General features: G+C 40.6%; 3 protein-coding genes across 6 annotated transcripts; 1 reads left to right on the forward strand and 2 right to left on the reverse strand.

Annotated features, from left to right (window-relative positions):
- Window positions 1-15: 15 nt before the first annotated feature.
- LOC135347782 (sperm microtubule associated protein 1-like) lies at window positions 16-1281 on the reverse strand. Its single transcript, XM_064545828.1, has 4 exons — window positions 958-1281; window positions 581-891; window positions 376-510; window positions 16-290 (listed from the first exon to the last, which is right to left on the reverse strand). The coding sequence occupies exons 1-4, from the start codon at window positions 1089-1091 to the stop codon at window positions 103-105; spliced, it is 768 nt and encodes a 255-aa protein (XP_064401898.1). The 5' UTR covers window positions 1092-1281; the 3' UTR covers window positions 16-102.
- Window positions 1282-1298: 17 nt separating this feature from the next.
- Window positions 1299-7945, forward strand: LOC135347779 (cyclic AMP-responsive element-binding protein 1-like). 2 transcript variants are annotated; one of them, XM_064545825.1, is made up of 8 exons: window positions 1299-1433; window positions 1709-1776; window positions 2384-2525; window positions 2937-3039; window positions 5762-5929; window positions 6084-6231; window positions 7451-7559; window positions 7636-7945. In XM_064545825.1, exons 2-8 carry the CDS (start codon window positions 1731-1733, stop codon window positions 7781-7783), a joined length of 864 nt encoding a protein of 287 aa, XP_064401895.1. In that variant the 5' UTR covers window positions 1299-1433; window positions 1709-1730; the 3' UTR covers window positions 7784-7945. The 2 variants fall into 2 exon arrangements, with proteins under 2 accessions (XP_064401895.1, XP_064401896.1); XM_064545826.1 differs by having other exon boundaries at window positions 7511-7559.
- Window positions 7946-8536: 591 nt separating this feature from the next.
- On the reverse strand, window positions 8537-17915 carry LOC135347769 (BRCA1-associated RING domain protein 1-like). Of its 3 annotated transcripts, none has more exons than XM_064545812.1 (12): window positions 17602-17915; window positions 15990-16046; window positions 15149-15858; window positions 14154-14242; window positions 12571-12651; window positions 11894-12066; window positions 11296-11416; window positions 11104-11175; window positions 9427-9490; window positions 9274-9375; window positions 9052-9182; window positions 8537-8985 (listed from the first exon to the last, which is right to left on the reverse strand). In XM_064545812.1, the coding sequence occupies exons 1-12, from the start codon at window positions 17685-17687 to the stop codon at window positions 8653-8655; spliced, it is 2019 nt and encodes a 672-aa protein (XP_064401882.1). In that variant the 5' UTR covers window positions 17688-17915; the 3' UTR covers window positions 8537-8652. The 3 variants fall into 3 exon arrangements, with proteins under 3 accessions (XP_064401882.1, XP_064401881.1, XP_064401883.1); XM_064545811.1 differs by having other exon boundaries at window positions 15095-15858; window positions 17602-17909; XM_064545813.1 differs by lacking the exon at window positions 9274-9375 and having other exon boundaries at window positions 15095-15858; window positions 17602-17914.
- Window positions 17916-18436: the final 521 nt, after the last annotated feature.

Genomic DNA, 18436 nt, shown 5'->3' on the forward strand with positions numbered 1-18436 from the left:
ACCTATGCAGAACTACCAGTTTTTTATTTAGCACATTCAGTGACACACACGCATAAGTATAATTATATAACAAGATTATATCAATACATGCAAAACTATAATTTAAGCCACTGGCCCAGTTGCTAGTTCTCTGTGTTGTGGTGCAGCTCTGGGGATTGCAGATACCGCTCTTCTACCTCCTGGTGGTGCTCTGTATATGCTAGCAGACTTCAATCTCATTAGTCGAACAGTGGCTGGAGCCGACTGCGTACGAAGTCTACGGTTTAGAGGTTTGGGATCATCAAACGGATCTGTTGAGTTGTTTAGTTGTTAATTATAATAGGGTTATTTTTAGCTGTGCTACGTGCATGATTGTATAATTATGCGCTTGCTTACCTTCATAGTCAAAGGCAGATCTTTTTTTTCGAAGGTCAAAAGTATTTCGACGGTAACCCTCATCACCATGATATCCAACAACTGAAGGAGTTGTGGGGATGGAGAGGTGACCACCATATAGTTTGCGTGTGTAACCTGCAATTAAGGATTAATTGTCTATCTTGCTTATACATCTTCAAACATGACATGTGATAATGATTCTTACCAGCTCCCAGCGCCTCCCTTTCCTGTAGGTAATGTTTTGTAGAGCTATTACGTATGAACTTGTCGAACACTTGTCCCATCATCGAAGCACTCAGCTCACTACTACTTCCGGTAGATACCACTTGCTTGGCCTCTTGAACAGTTTTTGGCAGAGATTTACTTTTAAAATACTTCTTGCAGTGCTTATCATGAAGAGCGTTGTACTGTGGTATTCCAAGATTCAAAGAAGGCTGTGTTCTGTCTACCTCATCATTCGCTTGTTTACTGAGAGTAATCCCATCCAGTACGAATGACTTCTCCAGCTCCTTTAGCCTGTATTATAACAATGTTTTTGATACACAATTGGACACAATTGGACACATGCATAGAGTAACTCACTTTTCTGGAGATTCATATTTGAAACGTCTGTAGTGTGGAAAATTTGTATTTGCACTTTTAGCTCTCTTTGGCTTTATTGGAGGTAGCACTACACTTCGGCTAGTTTCAAGATTATGTGCATCACCTTCAGCCATGGCGTTACTTTTGCAACAAGATAGTGCAGCAGCAACCAACGGTGGCTTAATCCTCAGCTAGATAATCAGGTTTCTGCTGTATGAGATTTCTACAACTATAGATAGCTCAACAATAAATAATTATGTTATCAAGTTTAAAACTGCATACAGATCTTAGATTTGTTTACCAGCTACGCCCACATTAGTGATGTGGTAGAAAAATCACCACGCCCTTCCGCGCATGTGCGCTGGTCCTTTGTGACTCAGCATTAACTGACGCCATAACGCTTCGATGTGACGGTTCTTAGAACTGTTTCTTTATCAAGACGACATCGACACTGGGTGACGTTCTGTGACACACAGGTTTGTCAACTTTTGTTTTTGAAGCTCGTGTTTGGTCGTTTGACCCTGTTGTTTAGACAATGTTTAGCTCTGTCATAAGGATCTGTGCCTAAATTATCATGTTATGGCTCGGTTATACCGCCATTTTTGTCATACCAACTGTGTTTGAGGCCTCTCTGATTTTTGGGTGTTACCACATTGATTGATGATGGGTACGGGTTGTAGGTTAGAGGAGCTCTATGTACATGTACGTATAAATGTGTGTCCATGGTTTTAAACATTAATTTTGTGTGTAGATCTAGGTACGCATATTGAGAAATGTCTACGCTGAAACCTGTACAACAGATCGGACTGACAGTAGAAGGTGCGCTAGCTGTGTTGTGGTTGTCCCATTACGGTTTAAATCTGTACAATCTAGTATTAATCTTGAAGTCTAGGCCAGACAAAGTAATTAAATTTGGTTTTCTGACCTTTTCATCAAATTAGGTGAGGGGAAGCGGCCTTTTTGTATGGCATTTAGTGCAGCGTACATTAAAAAGGTCACGTAATTTAATGTTGTCTGTCATGTCATGCTAAAAAGGTTTTAGGCCAGTTGTTTTGACGATCGTTACAATCCATTGCAATAATAAAGAAGCAAGTGATGTACGTCAAACCAAAGCAGGCGGGCCTGAGAACCAAATATTTTTCTTTATGGCATGCATGTGGTTGCATAGAGGAAGTACGGTTGCTGCACGTACAATGTACATGTTTGTAACGATTGAGGTATTTTATGAAATTTGATCTCACACACTTGTTCTACCTCCATAGGGGCCGGGGGGGGATTTTTAATCGCATTAGTACAAGCGTGTACCTTTTTGTAGAACAATGTTTCTTTGTGTGTAGTGTAGCTACAAGCACGACATGATTGTGATTATAGGTGATTATATGATGCCATGGTGCCTATTATAGTTGTAATGCTACCTTGTGTGTAGGCCCTCCAGATGACCACACTACTAGGGCCTCCTCAGTTACACACAATCCTCCAGTGGACAACGGCGATGATGATGATGACGACGAGCCCTCAGTACTTGAGGCTCTCTCTGATGATCAACTAGCCAGGAGGCCGTCTTTCAAGTGTGTGACCATATAATTATGTAAAAACCACTTACAGACTACTAGTTTCCGAAAAAACAGTTACCTTTTTTTTGCCAAAAAATTTTAGGCTTGAAAAGAAACTAGGAGTATTTTTGCAAACGCATGGTTTAACTCGAAATATACCCAATGCACCTTAGTATTGGGTTGTCGCGTTGAGCAGTTACAGCTCGAACAGACAGACACACACAAATTTTTCTATTGGATTGTGGCACTAAAATAGCGCCATAAACAAACATCAATTTATTTATTTTTACGTGAATATCAATATCAAGTCACAGCCTACATGACATGTACATGTACAGACATTGTACATGTACGTGTATTGTATTTTCTGTGTTGCTGTTTGACAATTTCTTTATCTTCTTGCATCCTGTTGTTAATCACCCATAGGAAGATATTGGACGACCTGTCATCAGCAGGAGCTACTTTACAGAAGGCTAATGTGTCTGCTGACCCCCTTAATGCTGCTGCAGTGGCCACTCTACAAGCACAGGTAATTGACTTTACGTTAATTGTATCGGTCAAAATAAGGTTCCCATTCAATTTACGTACTACAGTGTACGTGCATATAATATCACTGCCTGAAGTCCAAATCTCTGTAGTAAAACCAATAAATTATCTGTAGATCTATCTTCATTTTTTTTGTACATGTAAAGCCTATAAGGCCACCCCTGTTGCTGTTTTAACCTGGCATACATATACCTGTAGTCAATTTTTTATGCCTCGGTGCGCATGCGAAAGCGAGGTATACATGCAGTAGTGTGTCTGTGTGCGTGCGTATACTGCTACAGCTACTCAAGACTTTCTATAGGCTTCTAGTCATGTTTTCTTGGATTTTAATTAGTGGATTTGCCAAAATAACGCTTCGTTCTCGAGTTATGCCTAGTTTTGCTTACTTTGGAATGCCATATTGCAGAAGTGTGCGTAGCAAAACTTGTTCATGGAGTGTTGCTACTCTACTTAGTAGTTAGCTCTGTACTAGAACGCTAGCTATTGGTACACAATGTAGCTGCAGGAGTGAGAAGAGAGCTGTAAGTCTGCTGATAGCAGCCATTCGACTTGAACTTTTGGCCTCGATCAATTTAACAATAATCATGGTCGATCATTACCCACTCGTTGAGTTTCTCTGTGATTCTGATTCTGTAAAATTCTGCAGTAAAATTTGTAAGTTTATAAGTAGAGGTGCCAAAGCTACATAACATAAAGCTCTACTAATAGCGTTTCTACACACATTATGTCTTAAATTTTGCTGCATGCATGCAGGCAGAATCCAGAATCACAGGGAAACTCAAGGAGTGGGTATAATGATCGAAAATTATTGTTATTAAAAACAATCGATGCCAAAAGTTAAAGCTTAAGATTAATGGCTGCATCAGTAGAGCCTTGCAGCTCTCTTATCAATGTTGCAGCTACCAATAGCTAGCGTTCTAGTGCAGAGCTAACTACTAAGTAGAGTAGCAACACTCCATGCACAAGTTACACTACGCACTCTTCTGAAAGGGCTGCAATAGCATTCCAAATATTCTAAGCAAAAAACTCGAGAACGAAGCATTATTTTACAAATCCACGAATTAAAATCCAAGTAAACATGACTAGAAGCCTATAGAAACTCTTACTTGCACTTGACTGATCCTTTAGCAGTCTACAAACACACTACCGTATACATGTACCTTGCTTGCGCATGCGCACGGAGGCATAAAATCATACACATGCAAAGCTATATAGCTAGCTAGCTAGAGACAGAGCTGTAGGTTTGTACTGCTATTTTCTTTCTGATAGTGTCAGTAGCAGTAGTATAGTAGACTTTCACCAAAGTTAGTGTTAGATGGGCATGGCCTGTCCATGTCATGTAGGCTCTTGTCAGCTTTTACTCCGTTCTGGCGATTGTCATCCACACTGTTGCAGGCTGTGAGTCTTTTGTTAACATAGCAGGCTAAGGGTAGCTATCAGAGAATGCTATCCGATGTGCTAGAAACTTTCAATCGAACTTTGTATCTACTTCTTTCAATCCCCTTCCGTTTGTTGTGATGTCATTGTTTTACTGAGCATATGCGATGTTATCCAAAGCCCCAGATACCGGGGGGATATTAGCGCATGCGCAAGCAGTCGATACCAGGCCCACTTCCCTGATGTGAAGTGTGGCCTGGAATCGAGGCTAATAGATCTATACATGTATACCGTATAATCTAGTTAGTAAGCGCATGCGCCTATATAGGGAAAAGAGCAGGCCTCTATGCGCCTATTGTCCGGATGCGTATAGAGATTAACCACGCCCATGACGTGTCAATGAAGAAAATCTCCATTAGCTAGATCAATCGTTTGTCTGCAAGAGGTCTATAGTCATATATCTGACAGCAGTAGGTAGTGAAAGAGACTATATATAAAGAAGTGTGGAGACCAGTTGTTGGGCAGAGAACTGTGCAGACAACCATGCGCCTTCTATCAAGGCTCTTGGTCTGCTAACGTACCAGTATGCACCTATTAGTTGGTGTGCGCTTATTAACCAGATTATATGGTAGTCTACAGAATCTTACGTGAGTCAAAATGTGAACTTTGTCCCTTGCTCTATTAATAGTGTTTTGGTTTACTTATGGTTTTTGCGATTTACTATTTGCCTAAGAATCATTCTAGAACCATAATTCTTTTACATACACTGTGTAAGCACCATTTCCAGTTAGAACGATTACGTTAAGCTTGCCTGAAGAGCATCGATCCATTTTGTCACGAAAATGGATATCACTCCAAATTAATTTTGTTTGCGTCACAAGGTTTTCATGTAACAACGCTTGGAACTATGGAACAGTAGGATGCTTAGAACCATGGAAAACAGTGGATACCATGTACAATCATTATAGAGAAGAGCCAACTCAGCATTATCATATTTATTATAGCTCAGTGTGCAATGAATGTAGCCAGATACAAAACTGGTTGTAATATTTTCAAGCTGTACACATGGCAGTCTGTACGAGGCTAAAGCATGGGACAGCACTAGAACACTCCTAGCCAAGATCACATGTTTTTAATACTGGTGTAACCGGATGGGCTCTCGGTTACACTCGGCTTCGCCTCGACACCGTAAGTAAGTGTCGGTCGTGCCTCTCAGTCAATCTAGCATTCGTTGACTTCTTTTCTAGCGAATAAGAAGTTTCCTGTGTGTTCCAAATGATCGATTTTTCCTTGAAATGCAGACTTCTAATTCCTGTGCACACATGCAGGCTGCTCTCCAACAAGCTGCCTCGTCTGGTGGCATGACCAACCCGGCTGTGTTCTCTGGAATTTTTCAAGGGATTCATGCTAACCAGGGTGAAGGGACGCCTACTTCTTCTGCAACCAATGGAGATTCACAACCACAGCTTTCAATGTTGTTACCGACACAACAACAAGTAAGAGTGTCATTCACCCACCAGTCATTTGACTAATACCAGGAGTACGTACACTGTATTATATTACATGTAGACATTTTATTGTATGCATGCCCTCCCTTTTTATTAAGTTTCTAGCTCTGTGTGTGCACTCATGTCATACTCTGATTTGCAGTTGCAGACTGCGATACTAAATGCTTCTTCTGGAGTTGTCCAATCACTAGCTAACCAAGCGAACATTCCAGCAAGCCTACTGTCTTCTGCCCTCATTAATGCCAACATGGCTGCCACACTAAGCGCAACTGGTGGCGTCATGAATCCTGGTATGTATAGAGAATTAGAGTGTGATAAAATGCATTGTAGCGTAATTAAATAGGGCCACTATTATAATAATTATGGTTTGCGCTGTAGACAATAAGATAAGCCAAGGCACAAGTTGTTTAAACAAAGAAACAGCTAGCTATAGAGCTTATAGCCTCGATTCCAGGCCCTTTAGTGAAAAGAGGGTCTATAGTATCCACTGTTTGCGCGCGGGTGAATTCAATAGTAAATTTGTTAGTGAAACTCTTTGTTTTGTACTATGGATTAGTGTCGAGAGAGAGAAATCGCCATCACAACACTAAGCTCATACGAGGAGCACTGATCCTACTGAAATGGCATCAAACAAGAAAGGCAGCGTCTGGAAGCCAGTAGACTTGACAGACGGTAACAGACAGAAAACACCCACCACTCTACCACAGTACAAAAGAAGACAAAACCTGACTTTTCAACACTAGAGAGAGCGTGAGCAAGAGCAGAAAGGAGAAAGACAGCCAGCTAAATTGCCCCAAGAATTTTGGGAGTCGAGATATCTTAGTCAGTATACTTATATTAATTTTTACAGTGATGTCATTGCACAAATTATAGAATCAGTAACACAGGTACTATTATCACATTTATGGCTTCGAATAGTGACTAGTTCTGTTGTGATGGATTCTACTTCTCTTCTGCTCTTGCTCTCTTCAGTGTTGAAAAGTCAGGTACTGTACTGTAGTGGTGTGGTGGGTGTTTTTCTGTCGGTACCGACCGCCTCTGACAATTAGTCTATTTGTTTCAGATGCTGCCTCTTTTGTTTGATGCCAATCTCAGTATATAGGATCAGTGCTCCTCATCTGAGCCTATAGATTTGTGATAAGGATTTCTCTGTCTTGGCCACTAATAGAGTTTATAATCAACCACATGGGTGACCATAGTACAAAAAGTAATTGAAGAGTTTTACTACTATTGAATCCACCCACATGCAAAACAGTGGATACCAGGCCCTCTTTTCACCAAAGGGCCTGGTAATGAGGCTAGATGTAACTATTACGTCTAGCAAGGATCGTGCGATTTGAAGTGAGCAAACTTCGCATAATAATTGTTTGATGCATTTTACATGTAGTAGTACGGTAATATGTGTGCCAGTAAGCTACAAGTAGAGTCATGAACTACAGTTGTGTAAGGTGCTAGCAATACAATTGAACGCGGTTACCGTAGCACATTGTAATAATTGCATGTATTTAGGGTCTACTACAATGTTGAGTTCACTAACAACTGCTGCACGTCAAAATACCCCTGTCATAGTTCAAGATGAGGGCATCAAGAAGAGAGATGTCAGACTCATGAAAAATAGGTCAGTTTAAGGTTGTAATTATTTTACTCACATGCATGTAGAAATTAATTATAATCGATGTATTTTTCATTCACAGAGAAGCTGCTCGTGAATGCCGTCGAAAGAAGAAGGAATATGTACGCTGTCTTGAAAACAGAGTTGCTGTCCTGGAAAGTCAGAATCAAGCTTTGATCGGTGAACTAAGGGCGTTGAAAGAGTTGTATTTGCCAAAGAGTCAAGACTAAAAAAACGTTCATGGGCATAATTGATTGTTACCCCGCTTTCTCTGTTAATGTTCATGCATGCATGTATACATGATTAGCATTTTTAGTCACGTTGTTATAATAGTCTCATTATCTTTTTCAAGTTTTGCTTCACAATAAATTAATAGTTATGGTGTGAATAAGTACATATACCATTTAAAATTACTGCACCACTCTGTAATTAACCTCAAGAGTGAGGGGACATCACATTGATACAGAGGAGGTCCAACATGCTTGCACGAATCACAATAAGTTCAGTGCGTTGTGGTCATTGCGGTCAAGCTAGTGATAATTATGTCCAGGCGAATAGCACTGGCACTTGTAGTGATTCGTGCACACATGTCGGACCTCCTCTGACATTGATAGGATTATTGATGATCATACGATTACAGATAATTATGAGGTGTTACAATTAATGTTATGGTGTTGCACATAGGTGAAGATACTGCCCTGTACTCAAAATCATCATAATTATACAGGTATGCAATGCCTAAAAGAGAAGATCTTCCATCAATGTAACTTACTATTAATAAATTATAGCTACACATGCATAATCATCAACATTTCGATATGTAGCTGTCTCTGTCATTTTATACGCATGCATGGGTATAATTAAATTAGGCGGTAAAAAATTAATAAGAACGCCTATATTAAAGCAAAACTTAATTGGATTGTGATGAACACCCAACTACCCACGCATGCAGAGCGCTTAATTGTTGTGCCACAATCATGAACTTTAAAATGTCTGAAACACAGAAAATGGCTTTTATTTGTGGCCGCGGAGTAAACAATGTAATATTAAACATAAAAAATCTAAAAACTTAGTAACTGTGCACATGTACAGTATGAAATTATTGCTGACAAGGAATTATTTCAAAGCATGATAGACAATCCAAAAGCCATGAAGCAGGAACTATTTTGACGTTCGTTCGTCTACTAGAAACCACATACTTGTCCCTTTGCTCACAAAAAGGATCACAGACTACAAAAGTAGAGCATGGCTTAGACTTGGAGCCTTGCTTCATATGATAGGGGTGGGTTGTATGTGGCAAATATATGGGCTCCCTTGCAAGTAGCTGTCCATCAGCAAGTTTAATCAGTTTGCCAAGCTCATCTTTGGATGCTTGAGGTGGAGCAAAGAGTCCACTCAGAAAGATCTCACATCCGTCAAACAACCCAGGGAGCTACACAATGGCATATATTTATATGGCATAACAATTTTACCTGTGTAATTATGCTAAAATTAATACCTTCATTATCGCATTCTCTCTTCCTTTCTTTGGAGCATCACTAACTAGATTGGAATCTCCCACAGTAACACCCTTTATCTCATAGTTTATTTCATTTGTCCAACTTTTTGCTTCGAGAGAATCCGTTACCCCTGACAAGTTAAAGTTGACACATGTATATAAGAAGCCCGGGAAATTCGTAATTAATTTATACACTGCATGTAGGTGAAACAGCTAACACACATTGGAAGCTGACTATCCATTTTCCTTTTGCAACTCCACAAAGGAACTTTAGTGTTCGAGAGCAGCACTTGGACGAGTTGCAATTTGTCACGATGTGGGACACTACATAATTATAATTATCGCATAAAGAAATTATGAAATTGAATTAATTACCATTAGTTGAAAAAGAATTAACCACCCTAACTCCCAGAAGACTTGCAAGTTCCTCCACTCGGTTCTGAGTGGCAAAAAACAGACAATATCACATACCAGCAAGTACCTTACAAGTAAGCACTTAAGATGTACGTATTATTTATTATACATACATGTATATAATTACCATATAGCGGCGAGGGTATAAATGTTTGTGGTTTTCGCAGATTAGGCATGTATCGCGAACATACATGCCTAATCCATTATGCGAAAACCTTTCTAAAGGCATTTTCGTGAAAGTTTACACCCTCGAAATATACCCGCCATACGGTATACATAATAATTATGTTCAAGCTAGGTTACTGTATTACTAGAATATTTTACGAGTGAAAAACCTTTGCGAATGAGCCAAATCAGCAGAAAAGTTGACCCTTTACGATCTTAACTATTGCGTTCTGGAAAGGATCATGTGTATTTACTTAGGTTTGCGGATTTAATTGTTGCGAATTGATCAACCCTTGAAAAGTTCGCAAATGTTTGATGCTCAAAACATTCCAGTAATACGGTATAGGAAAACTCATTTACGAATATTTAGAAGAAAAAGTTATTGAGTTCCACATTTTATATACCGTATAGCAGGTAATTTTCGTGGGGTAAAAATTCGTTCAACTCGAGAAACAGTGGTTTTCGTGAGTAAAATCTCGTTGCCTGCACTGCATTCCTATGTTTCGGTAAGCCACGCCTAACGTTAAAATTTCGTGGAGGTCAGCTTGCCCACGAAAATAACGAATATTTTACCCCACGAAAATTACCCGCTATACGGTAGTACCGTAATCTTCTAATTTATCGAACAGCAAAAAATAATTATTTTGGAAATTGTCCGGGTATAATTGGAACAGATTTTTATAGAGCATGCGAAGTGTCCGGAATAATTAGAACAAGCAAATAACTGATTCAACTAGAGCACTAAAGTGCAAACCCTCGACCGGCTGGTGACATGATTAAGAAACCAGAAGATCGAGTGATATAATGCAGTGCATGTAGTGATGTATGACTGAGCTGTCTAGCATGCACAGCAACTCAGGAGCAGTAAAACTAAACCAGATGCTGAGTTTTAGTGGTACAGATATACATGTATGCACTGTGGATCACAGCAAAGAAGCTTGGAGTCTCAGAGAAGTATGGCACCTGGAGTAGGACCTAGCAGAGACAGCAAGCCAGACACAATTCTAGCTTTCTAGTTTAGCGCTCCTCCATTGTTTCTGGTACGGGATCACTTCAGCTGTAAATACGCAGGGTGCCTCGAATAAAGGTCGTGTGTAGTTAGCTAGCTGCCAACGTGTATTAAAGTTCAAGATGTTTAGCTTTTGCTCGCTTTTATTCGACAAGGAAGCTTTAACATCATTTAAAACTACCACTTTGTTGTGTTGAGGCTATCCATGGCATAAACACAGTGCTATCGCATCCAGGTGAGTAGACTCAGAATACACAAACAGACAGACAGACAGACAGACAGACAGACAGACAGACAGACAGACTGACTGACTACTATAACCCGTGGCGCCGCGGCGCGCCTCAGGTTAACAAAGCAAGTTAGAGTGCACCTAGCACTCCTCCACATACAATGTACAATGTAACTGAGGTAAACAAACATGCATCCATGTTTATAGTGACGTAATAGTCATGTAACCCACTTACTTTCTGATATAATTTGAGCCCTGTGCACAATATCACCACTTGGTTTGAACCACCACTTTGCTCTGGTGAGGTCTGTATATATAAGTACATTAAATCATTGGCAATAATGCATGGTACAATTAAAGAAGTTATGCACCTTTGCCAGGCACAATGACATGTGCTAAGCAATGTGTCACATGTATGAGCACTCACATGTGGACTGACGATGGCGTTCGGGGAAATCTGAACACTAGACGATGCAGAATGTTGAGAAAACACTTTTTTCATCTCATCAGAACAGGCGAAGTCCAAGGCAATTAAACCTTGACGGTTTCTAAGGAACAGCGCAAAAAACATAGTAAAAAAAGAACCCAAGAATGTCATTAATCCCTCAGGCTAAAGATAACGTTGAAAATATAAAACAGTCTTGATCACTACCTTCTAATTCAGGTTCACGTGTGCTTGTGCCTCGGTGTGCGCATTCGAAAGCAAGGTATACGGTAAGTGTGCCTGTTTGTAGACTGCTATTAGAGCTGCTCGATGATCAGTTCCTACATGTACATGTAAGAGCAGCTTCTACAGACTTTCATTTGTGGATTTGCAAATTAATGCTTCGTTCTACTATGTGTGTTTGCATACAGCTGACTATCAGGAACTATCGACGCACTGATACAGTATATGACTATCAATTTTACTAACAGTAAGTGTCCAGCAATGAGAAACAAAGTACGTACAGCACAGAAGTCTGCACTAAAACCTCTGGGGCAGCTAATAACAACGTTACGTAATGTACATGCAATTATTTACTGACTTGATATTGAGGATGGCTCCTCTCCTCAGCAACAATCTGGCAATGTCAACGTGTCCATTGGCCACGGCATCATGAAGGGGTGTGTCATTGTCAAATCCTGGTACATTGATCAGGGCATTGTTGTTCAGCAAAACTGTGACAACAGCAGTGTGACCATGGTTGCACGCCTCATGCTGGAGATGACAATAGTGTGCATGTATTGCAAACCATGTGAAACAGGATGTTAGACACGCATACAAAATGTATGTATGCCTGTGACACAACCACTAAATACCGTATTTGCTACTAAAATGCTGCTGGGAAAAGAGGCTACAATTCGAGAGAGGCGTTCATTACTCACACCTAAAAGAAGTACGGACGTGATGCATAATGAGCCAGTACTGACTGAGCAATTACAGAATACAGAACCAAGATTCTTGCCATCGTCTAGTATAGACTAGTGACATCTTGGAAACATCTCAGCAACATTTGGTCACAACACAACAGCTATTGTGCACAGGGAGCATGCATTGTGCCAACCATTGTACTGCACTAGAGGCGTGATCGACAGCGTCATACATATAATGTACGAGTCATATACAAATAGCATAATGAACTTCCAGTGCATATACTAACCACTAAATATTAGACATACTGTAGCCACAACCAAATGAACAAGTACTAATCAAGTAACACACCAATGAGGTCCACCCAGCGTTATCTTTAACATTGGGATCTGCTCCTTGCTTCAGCAGAGAGATCACTTCATCGGCATCACCCTGCATATATTATAATTATATCCCGTTGCTATTTGTTGACAAGTGCAGCATTTGACTGACATAATGAAAAAAACATAATAACATGCAGGACACTGTATGTTCAGCACTGCTGGAATTTCTTCTTCGCAACCATGCATGGACGTTTTAACTGTGTTCCTTGTTGATGCATGGCTTGTAGGTAAGCCCTTCAATTCAACTTTGCACTAAGCATCTAGAAGCGGCTCTTTTTGCTGGGGGCTTGAGCTGTGTAGAGGTGAGCTTCTTTGGCTGCGCTTTGTTGTGAGGTAGACCGGCGGAGCAGCAGTGATAGGTGGAGCTATTTTTGCAGCAGCAGTATTGTGGGATGGGGTGGGGGGGGGGGCTGTTTTGCAGTAACAATTTGTGTCAAGCCATTCGTTGGTCCATGCCAATCTTATACACTGGCACATTATCGTCTAGAAGAAAGGAAGAGATAGAGCTCTGTCTAGGATTAATTGTCTCTGTCATTTGGTGCAGTTCTGTGTTACTAAGATAGTGTTACTAAGATAATGTTATGTTGCTATGCCCTCGGGATATAAATAGTTATTACACGTGCACTCGGAATGCATGGCATCGAGGCTTACACCCTCGTGCTTTAGTGCAATATATACCATACACCCCTCATGCCCATGTTTTATAACTATAACGTATACACTTGGTCAGTGCTCTTTACCAGGTCACAGATACCATATACATTCTAATTACCGCACCACAAAAAAATAATTCAATTTTACACTTGGTGCTCATTTAGTAATTCCGAGGTTGGTGCTTCAATTAGAGCGGTGCATAGCAAAAGAGCGAGTTTGGACAATTTCTAAAAATGGGTGTGGTAGTTTAGTAGAGAAGCGACGATCTGTAGGTACAGCTTTAATTATATATATACATGTATGGCTACTGCTATCAGCGTTACCAGGTTCTTGCATCATCCCCAGTTGTTTATATTCATTGTATGTATGACTGCATGCAATCCATATATCTTGGTATATTATTGTTGCCTCCTCTATTTACCTCATGGTCATTTTAATTAGTAAGAGACTGGAACATTGTGTGTGTGTTGATCGTTTTGTATTTGTTAGGTAGATGTATTTACCTTATGTTTAATTTTTGTGACGTAATGCGAGCTAAGGCTGAATTGCAGAGAGTTTTGTGAGAAACCTCGTGTAGAACTGGACTCGGTGTGTCTGTATTTTGTGTGTTGTGTCGATGATTCAAAGCTCAAGCTACGGTAACCTTGAATAGCTAGTCCTAACTAGAGTGTTGGATCCAGTCGGTGACACTATAAGCACCAGAAAAAATTCAATTTTACACTTGGTGCTCAATTGGAACAGTATATTTCGAGATTGGTGCTAGTATTAGAGCGGTGCGGTAATTAGAAGGTATACGGTAGGGTACTGTGGTACAGTTACCAATCATCACCACAGTACAAAACATCCAGGTGATACACTGTGTATTAAAGTAGACGTATTGATACTTTGTGTACTGACCTTTATGGACGCAATGTGTAGTGGCGTTTCCCCTCTTATGTTCCGACGCATTGTTTTGGCTTGCTGTGAAGTGAGCCGGGCTGGGGAGGCTGCATGTACATGTACCTCTTGATATTATATGGCAATCAATACCGTATAGCGAGTAATTATCATGGGATAAAAAATTCGTTCAACTCGAACAGAGAGGGTAAAAATTTCGTTTGACTTTATTGCCTGCACTGCATTGCATGCGTTCAGGTAAGCCACGCCTACGATTTCGGTCAGCTTACCCACGAAAATAACAAAAATTACCCGCTATACGGTACTATAACTAACATCTGGAAGTACAAAATTGATAGAGAGTACATTTGTAGCTGAGCACAGTACACAGTAAGACACAATATATTATACTGTGTGTGAGGACTTTCGTCCATTGTATGTATAACCCGTGGCCGCCTATGCACCTCGAGTTACTGAGTGGAGAAGATTCAAATGATAGGCTGTCCGATTGTAAATTGCGAGTTTTCGCCTAGAACGCAAACAAACACACGCAAAGAGTGAACATACATGTAAACGCATGCAATTCGCGATAGTTAGAAACGCAATAGCAGGGATATACCCACACTGGTTGATGGTGGTTTGGTTCTATATAACCACCACCGGCCTAAACAAAAATAAGCACCTAGCTTACTACAAAAATTTGTGGGTGTTGCTTTGAGATGAGGATCGAAAAAACAGTTGCAATAGGGGTTGTACGGTGACATAGTGTAATTCACAAATGATTAACTACGCATTCAAAACCTGATACAAGGTACCGTAGAGCGCTTTATTTTCGAGAGGCTACATTTTCTTTGAAATGAATAAATGACCATACCCCTGCAGTGGAGAGGTCTTTGGATTTTAGCTCCTCGAAAATAAGGCGCTATACCGTATAACATTGAGGGCCACCTGACAATTCCTACTTTTGTTCTCTTTCTTGCTCTCATCTAAATAGTGTGATAACTGCTTGGAGTTACTTTTTGTGACAGCGTTACTCCCATAGCCAGCTTGTTGTAGTCGGTGCAGCTTGGCAGATTTGTCTAGCTTTGAATAGTTTCTCGTCTTTGTGACCATTGGGGAGAACGGAAATTCACCATTTGATGATATAGAATCAGCAACTTCATCAAGGACAAATGAGGGTCGCTTTCGAGGTCGGGATGGTTTATCATATGATCTGAAGACACTGTGCCTACGTTTATGGACAATAGTATCTATATTGCTTCTGGTAGAGTCAATAGTTGTGGTTAATGAATCACATGATTTTTGAACGGACAGTAAAGGAGATTGTATCGAGGGACAGTGAGAAAAATTTGAATCGAGGAATGGTCTTTCGGTTCGCTCAAGGTTGGTAACAGGACATGGTACATGTACATGTGTGTGGTAGCCTATTGCTCGCTTTCGAAAAAGGCGAGGTTTCTTGAAGACTCCATCATCATAATTCCTTCTTTCATTGTTAATGCTGGCTATAGAAGTGTTGGAAATGGTCGCTGGCTCACTGGTCATTTTGGCACTGCCGTACGTACTCGGTTTAGAGAAGTTACAAGATTGTGACAGTAGATCTCTGATATCGGATACAAGCTTAATCAGGTTTTCTATTTGCCTGTTGGTTTTGAGGTCTCTGATCCAGACAGGAAGACCGCACACAGGACAGTTCATGGTCTCTTGCATGGCATGGCTGATACATAACCTAGGAAATGGAATTGAAAAGTAAAAGCAAACGGGATAATTATTAATATACAGTAGTTTCGAACAGCAATTGTTCATGTACATGTGTATATAATTATACTCAGAACTCTACGAATTGTTTAGAAAAAATACCTGCAGAAGTGATGATCACAGCCTCCTAGGGTGTGTGGATCATCCATTACCTTGTCACTGCAAAAGAATCACACAATCTTCAAATAAAACATGTACATAATAATATATATAGTACATGTATGTACATGTACATGTATGCATGTCGCCACAGGGTACTGAATGCCAATGGTAATGGTCTCTTGACGTCACCTTCGCTATCAAAACAGCACCCAACCATAACTCTAGCCTCCTGCGCAGGCTCTACCTTTGTCACAGGGTGAGGTGATTAAGATAAAATACGGGAGGAAATTGAAGAACAAATAACTGGCCCACTCTAACTACCTCATGGCTGGACTTTAATTTCTACTGTCTACATGTAGCAATTTGGGACTAGTCCAATCACAGTGACGTCCTCGTGCAGAATCAACCTTAAATAGGCGAGCGTGCCTCACCAAGTCGCGTTATAATGAACGTGGGCATTCAGATCAATACAAATCAAGCCACAGCATGCCTACATATTCACTTATCATGAGTGTGCATTGTCCAGATCGACTGGCATAATTATACAGCTCCGGATGTGGGTGTACCAAGGTTAAGGGTGACGAGAGATAGCTGTAATTGTTAAAGATGATAGGGCGTTTCCACATCCGGTGCCGTACACACTACCGGAGTTTGTGTAAAATACAGCACCAGAAAGTTTTTAATTTGTGCTATAAAACATAAATATTTATTATGGAGTGGCGCTGTAATTACATCACTACGGTATGTAACTTTGCTACCTAGACCCCCAGGCCTACAAGCTTATTAATAATAGTACCCCAGAGAAGCTCCCACTGAACTCAACACTTTTCATGTAACACGAGACTGCCCTAAGGCATCACATGGCATAGTAATGACGTGGCAGCCCTAAGGCCCACGCCACAATAACAATAACTCATAAATGGTTACAGGTATACAGGTATAGGCCACTCCAAGTAATACTCTGGTTTCTGGTCCTGAAGTTTCTCTAATTGCATGCGGGCGGGCGGCTTTTGTCGTGCTAGTTTCACCTTATGAATATCATTAAACACACCAACACGGTAGTATATATTATACAGTCTCGCAAGTCCAGCCCCTTCACTCATTCAGGGTCTGACAACAGTGTGCATGTGGAGTTGTCCCCTGCGCAAGGATCTTGGCGCTGCCAATCAGATTGTAGATTTGTTAAATATCATCATCAACCCACTCATAATATCATAAAACCACACCCACATGATATCATAGATTAGCATGCTGATAGGCTGAGCAACTAAGCTGTCACGCCCAAGTATAGAGTGAGCGCTGAAGAGTAAATACTAAATTAAATTCCACTGAGACAACTCCACATGCACACTGTTACCAGACCCTGTCAAAGTGAAGGGGCTGGACTTGCGAGACTAGTATATATATAGTAGAAATAATAGACATTCAAGAATAAATCTGACGCTGGTGGACCAAAAATAAGAGTGTCACTTGGAGTGGCCTAATACAATTTATGGTATAATCATGATTCTCTGATTGTCAAAGGCGGACAGCCACCCAAGGCAAGGATAAGACGTCTGGCCGAATATTTGGGGGGGGGTGGGGGCACAAACACTTAAATAATTATACTCACCATACGAAACATGTCAGAAGATGCTCAAGCTTGACTACAGCTTTCTGACATTGCATCCAACATCCACCATTGACCAGTTGTGCCATATTGCGTTTTATAAGTGTAGCAGGATCCCCTCATAGACTAGATCTCTACTAGTATTATACTATACTATACTGCACTAGTACTGTACTTCAGTAGATATATCTATGAGTCAGAGTCTGTCTATGAGTTTGAGCATAGATAGTAGAGGTTTGAGTAGCGCCAAAATTGTTTGAGCAGGTCAATTTAGTTGGGCGTGGCTCGACCATTCATAATTATGTGAACTCAGAGGAGGGAGGACACGATTAACCTTAGCTCTAATTAGCTAATAAAATATTATCTGACCTTTTAATTACATTCTTTGAACGATTCATCTTTTCTTTCTTTATAACCTCTACATATTGGACACAAGAGCTAGAGCCTTTTCTCCAACTGGAGGTACCCCTATGGCCAAGTTGTCAGGACCTAAAGGTAATAGGACCTATAAGAAGCACCTCAAGTGCTCCTATCTCTAAAATCCCTGTGAGAAGCATCCCAGGCACTCTGATTTTGTCTCTGTGAGAAGCACTCTTGATCCTGGAGACAGGATCCCTATGAGGAGCACCCCAGGCACTCCTGTCTCCAAGATCCCTGTGAGAAGCACCCCAGGCACTCCTGTCTCTGTGATAAAGCTGCAACATGGAATTGTTTAGTTCAGAGTGTCTCCAACATGAAGAAAATCAATGAGACTGTTAGTCTCAGCTTCTAGCACCCCTTTATTTGTATGGTTTGCTCTGTGCCTGCAAGAATTGCCTGTCACTCATACTACAGTAGA

The sequence above is a fragment of the Halichondria panicea genome, chromosome 14 (genome assembly GCF_963675165.1).
Source record: "Halichondria panicea chromosome 14, odHalPani1.1, whole genome shotgun sequence".
NCBI lineage: Eukaryota > Metazoa > Porifera > Demospongiae > Suberitida > Halichondriidae > Halichondria > Halichondria panicea.

Excerpts from the sequence above, each read along its gene's own strand:
- LOC135347779 (XM_064545825.1), top strand. The coding sequence starts at position 1,731 with ATGTCTACGCTGAAACCTGTACAACAGATCGGACTGACAGTAGAAG. Across the intron at positions 2,526-2,936 it reads GCCAGGAGGCCGTCTTTCAA|GAAGATATTGGACGACCTGT; the intron begins GTGTGTGACCAT and ends AATCACCCATAG. Across the intron at positions 7,560-7,635 it reads GTCAGACTCATGAAAAATAG|AGAAGCTGCTCGTGAATGCC; the intron begins GTCAGTTTAAGG and ends TTTCATTCACAG.
- LOC135347782 (XM_064545828.1), bottom strand. The coding sequence starts at position 1,091 with ATGGCTGAAGGTGATGCACATAATCTTGAAACTAGCCGAAGTGTAGTG. Across the intron at positions 892-957 it reads AAATATGAATCTCCAGAAAA|GCTAAAGGAGCTGGAGAAGT; the intron begins GTGAGTTACTCT and ends GTTATAATACAG. Across the intron at positions 511-580 it reads AAGGGAGGCGCTGGGAGCTG|GTTACACACGCAAACTATAT; the intron begins GTAAGAATCATT and ends CCTTAATTGCAG.
- LOC135347769 (XM_064545811.1), bottom strand. The coding sequence starts at position 17,687 with ATGGCACAACTGGTCAATGGTGGATGTTGGATGCAATGTCAGAAAGCT. Across the intron at positions 16,047-17,601 it reads CTTCTGACATGTTTCGTATG|TGACAAGGTAATGGATGATC; the intron begins GTGAGTATAATT and ends ATTCTTTTGCAG. Across the intron at positions 8,986-9,051 it reads GAGAGAATGCGATAATGAAG|CTCCCTGGGTTGTTTGACGG; the intron begins GTATTAATTTTA and ends GCCATTGTGTAG.